The sequence below is a fragment of the Catharus ustulatus genome, chromosome Z, assembly GCF_009819885.2.
Source record: "Catharus ustulatus isolate bCatUst1 chromosome Z, bCatUst1.pri.v2, whole genome shotgun sequence".
In the NCBI taxonomy this organism is placed as follows: Eukaryota; Metazoa; Chordata; class Aves; order Passeriformes; family Turdidae; genus Catharus; species Catharus ustulatus.
Genome location: NC_046262.2, coordinates 42391797 through 42395538, shown reverse-complemented (window position 1 = coordinate 42395538; position 3742 = coordinate 42391797). Strand labels below are relative to the sequence as shown.

At 44.6% G+C, this 3742-nt stretch overlaps 1 protein-coding gene across 1 annotated transcript; it reads left to right on the top strand.

The window, feature by feature from the left end:
* Positions 1-684: 684 nt before the first annotated feature.
* LOC117011110 (A-kinase anchor protein 12-like) lies at positions 685-3427 on the top strand (the record flags this gene model as incomplete). The annotated part of the gene is given in 2 exon segments (XM_033086390.1): positions 685-1629; positions 1631-3427. Coding segments are annotated over 2 exon segments (2742 nt in total), but the record flags the coding sequence as incomplete, so codon positions are not given.
* Positions 3428-3742: the final 315 nt, after the last annotated feature.

Below are 3742 nucleotides of genomic sequence, written 5' to 3'. Positions count from 1 at the left end.
GTCGGAACATGTGTGTGTGTGTTTTGTAGACCTTGCCTTGGTAACTCGTTCCCCTGCGGTTGCTATAAACGTGCCTTACCAATACAACAGGCACATGTTAGCAGTTTTAAGCGTATGAGGAACCAAAAATTGAGTTGATTAGTTTGGTGAAAAGCATTTTATTGTTAAATTGAAATTGTGTGATTTTCTAAAATATTTATCCCTTACCACTTTTCAAAATTTAGTAAAGGTTGGGTTTTAAAATGTAATAGGAAAAACATTTTGCCTAGTCTAATATCTCAGCCCTGGCCAGGTGGGAATATTAGCTAAGCAAAGAACGTTTGCCATCGAAACCTTCTCAGTCTCTTTCAATTGTGGCCAGATTGGAATTGGCTGACAAGGGGAGAAAACTATAAAGTTCAGGTATTTCTGAATTAAAATCGAAAACAAGTAATTTGGACGGGTTGATTCGATCTTGCAAGGGCTAGAACCTTTTCCTTTGAAGGGAACGCAGAGAATCTTGTCCGGAAAGGATTCTCCTGGGTTGTCATTTGAAAGGAAGGTTCTCGAGCAATATTAAATACTAAGATGGGATTGTAAAATATCGGGAATTGTGGTTTTCACCAAACTAAGGTAATTCAAAATACATGTTTTCCTCTGTTGTGGTTTCAAAAAAAAAAACAAAAAAACAGAGAGGGAGTGAAAGATGCTGAAGCAATGAGAGAACAAACCTCAGAGGAAGAGAGAGCAGAAAAGTTAGAGGAGACCCTGAGGATGGAGTAAGGATCTGAAGGACTGGTACATGCAGTTGCTGTTACTGTTGTGAAAGAAGAAAGGGTGGTGAGCAGCATTGAGGAGAGATCACCATCATGGATATCTGCTGCTCTGACAGAGTGCATTGAGCAGGCAAGAGAAGAAGAAGAGAAAGAAATTCAGAAAGCAACTGAACGGGGTGTTACTGTGGAGGATGCAGTGGTAGCTGCTAAGGCAGTGCCAGAGACCAGAAAGGATGTAAGTGATGACGCCACAGCAAGTGAACTGGAGCTAACCTCTGAAGCAGTGACTGCTCTGGAGACAGCAGAAGCTTCCTGTGCTGAAGAAACAATGGAAGCATCCCTTGCTGAAGAGACAACTGAGATGGTTTCTGCTGTTTCACAGTTGTTAGAAACCCCAGATACTACAGAGGAAGCTACACCAGTTCAAGAAGTAGAGACCACTGAACAAAATTTGAAAGAATTGGACAAACAGACACAAAAAGTTCTTCATGAAGTTGCTGAAAGAGTCAAGTCAGATGTAACACAGCTGGTTAGTGAAAGAGCTGTAGCAGAAACTGTAATTACAACAGCACAGGGACTTGAGTCAGAAGTGAAAGGTGGTGCTAAAGATGGGAGCATTGTAGACCAGGAAACTGTTCTGCTTGAACAGTCCTTGGAAAATGAACACAAAGAAGATGGCCCCCAGCAAAGTGCAGAGAGCATTCAGGACCAAAACAGAGTTGAAGATATTGTTTTACCTACAGGATCAGAGAAAAGTGAAATACCTTCTGTGATGGAAAAAAGCACGGAAAGACATCAAGGATATGTTGAAGATCATAAAGAAGTAAATGGAGTGCAGAGGAGAGCAGAGGAAACTATCACATGCCGAAGAGTTTAACAGCATCAAAGCCATCACTCCCAAGGAAGCGCTCTCTGCAAAGCAGAAGCCTTCAGAACAAGAGAAACTGCCTGTAACAGAGTTGACACTGAATGGGACAAGAGATGAATGTGCTCTAGAAGGAAAGCCTGCAGTTCAGGACAAGACAGAGGATGAAACCTCATCCTTGGGGCTAACAGCTGAAAAGCCTGTGCAGCTTGGAGGAGAGGGCAGAACGCTTACTTTGGGACCAAAGTACACAGAAGCAGTTGTCACTGTGGTCCCTGTTAAAACTGAAAAACATGATGGAATTCCTGACTTAGAAGAGCAGGTTTGTGCTAAAGGAGAGCCTAGCAGGACACCTGTCCTGAGAGAGGAAGATGATGCTGTGCTCAACGGAATAAAAAGCACAGAAGTCACTGTTCCTGAGGTTCTACTGCAGAGCAAGGGAAAAACTTCTGCCATTCCTTCAAAAACAGATGACTCTGAAGCAGATGCTGAGCAGAGTGTGAGCAATGGGTCTGACAGAGACTTTGCAGCAAAATATTCTGTGGCCATCACAGAACCACAATGCAGAGACAAAACAACTGAAACTCCCTCCAAGAGTGACGAAGCAAAAGGTGGCAAAGTGGAAAGTGCTGTGCTCAAATCTGAAATGCAACTGGAGAGCACTTCCATTGTTACCGAGGCTCCTATGCAGATTGAAGCACATGGGGCATCTAATTTAGCATCAACATGCCCAGAGATTGTTGAAAATGGAAGTGCTGTTATCACTGATATAAGTCCTAAGAAATGCGAAACACCCAGCAGCTTGGCTGGAGAAGAGACTGTGGGAAAAGGACAAGAACTCGTAGAAACCTTGAGCTGTCAAGGTTCTCAGAAAGTAGATAAGAAAAATGAACAATTGCTGGAAGGAGCCAAAGAAGCATTTGAATATGGAAAACAGGAAGCTGTGAGGCATGATGAATGTTCGACTGCTGTCCAGCAAGAGGAAGGCTCTGACTCAGCCTTTGCACAGGCTGAAAGCTTAGGGGCTCTGAAAACACCTGTGGCTGTCGCAGCTGCAGCAGGTGGAGAGCATGTCGTGGCAGAAACTGCGACACACACAGACATGACAACCAAAACTGCACAGCCCTTGGCAACCACACCAGAGCAAATGGTTTCTCAAGAGGTCCCAGTTTCTAATATTGACTGTTCAGGCTGTGGGACTGCAGAGCTTGATAGTGTGGAGGCAACCAAGCCTGGAGTAACTTGTGCTTCTATGAATGGAGTATCAGAAGAGCAAGAGCAGCCCCAGAGCACAGAGCAAGCCGAACACAATGGTATTCCTTCAAGTCACAGTCTGTCTCCCAGCCACCCGGAATTTCAGAAGCATGTCGTTCAGTCTGTGATCATAGAGTCCCAGAGCACAGAAATTGTATTGAATGCCATCCAGTCAGCTGTTCACAAGCTTGCAGAAACAGAAGAGTTGGCTGCCCTTGAGTCAGAGCAGAGCATTAAGTCCATAGGGAAAAACCCATCAGATACAATTGTACCTGAACTTCTGGGAAGTACTGGCAGGGACAGAGGGTTTTACCAGTTCCATTCCCCAAGTGACCAAGTGCACATACTAGCAACCGCACTGCCAGCATTAAATCAATTCCCCAGGGGGGATGAGATAAATAGCCCTGCCCAGAGATACTGGGCCACCCGAGCGCTAGAGAAAGGCCCACAAGTTACAGTTAAGAACAGACTAAAGGAGTGGGAACAAGGTAGGAAACTAGTGCTCACGGGGCAAGAGTACGTGGCTGTAAAAAAGGATGATGTTATCAAGTAGTACCCTTAAAAATCCATAAAGCCCATGCTGCCTAATAATACTGATGAAACTAACGAGATCTCTGAGTTTCTTTTGACAGGTTTGCCGCCATGATCCATCTCTTTAGCCTCGCGTTCCATCTTCGTGCTTCAGCGTTCTGTCATTGCCAAACCCGCTTCATCGGCCAAGCAAAGAACTCGAAGACAAGTTCCAACAATTACCAAACACTCCGGCAATGAAATCAGTTCAATTCCCCTGTTTACCCAACAGCCCTAGTTTACCACCCATGTGTTCACCCTAGTGAGACCAGTTGCAGTTGTTGTACCCGTGTTAATG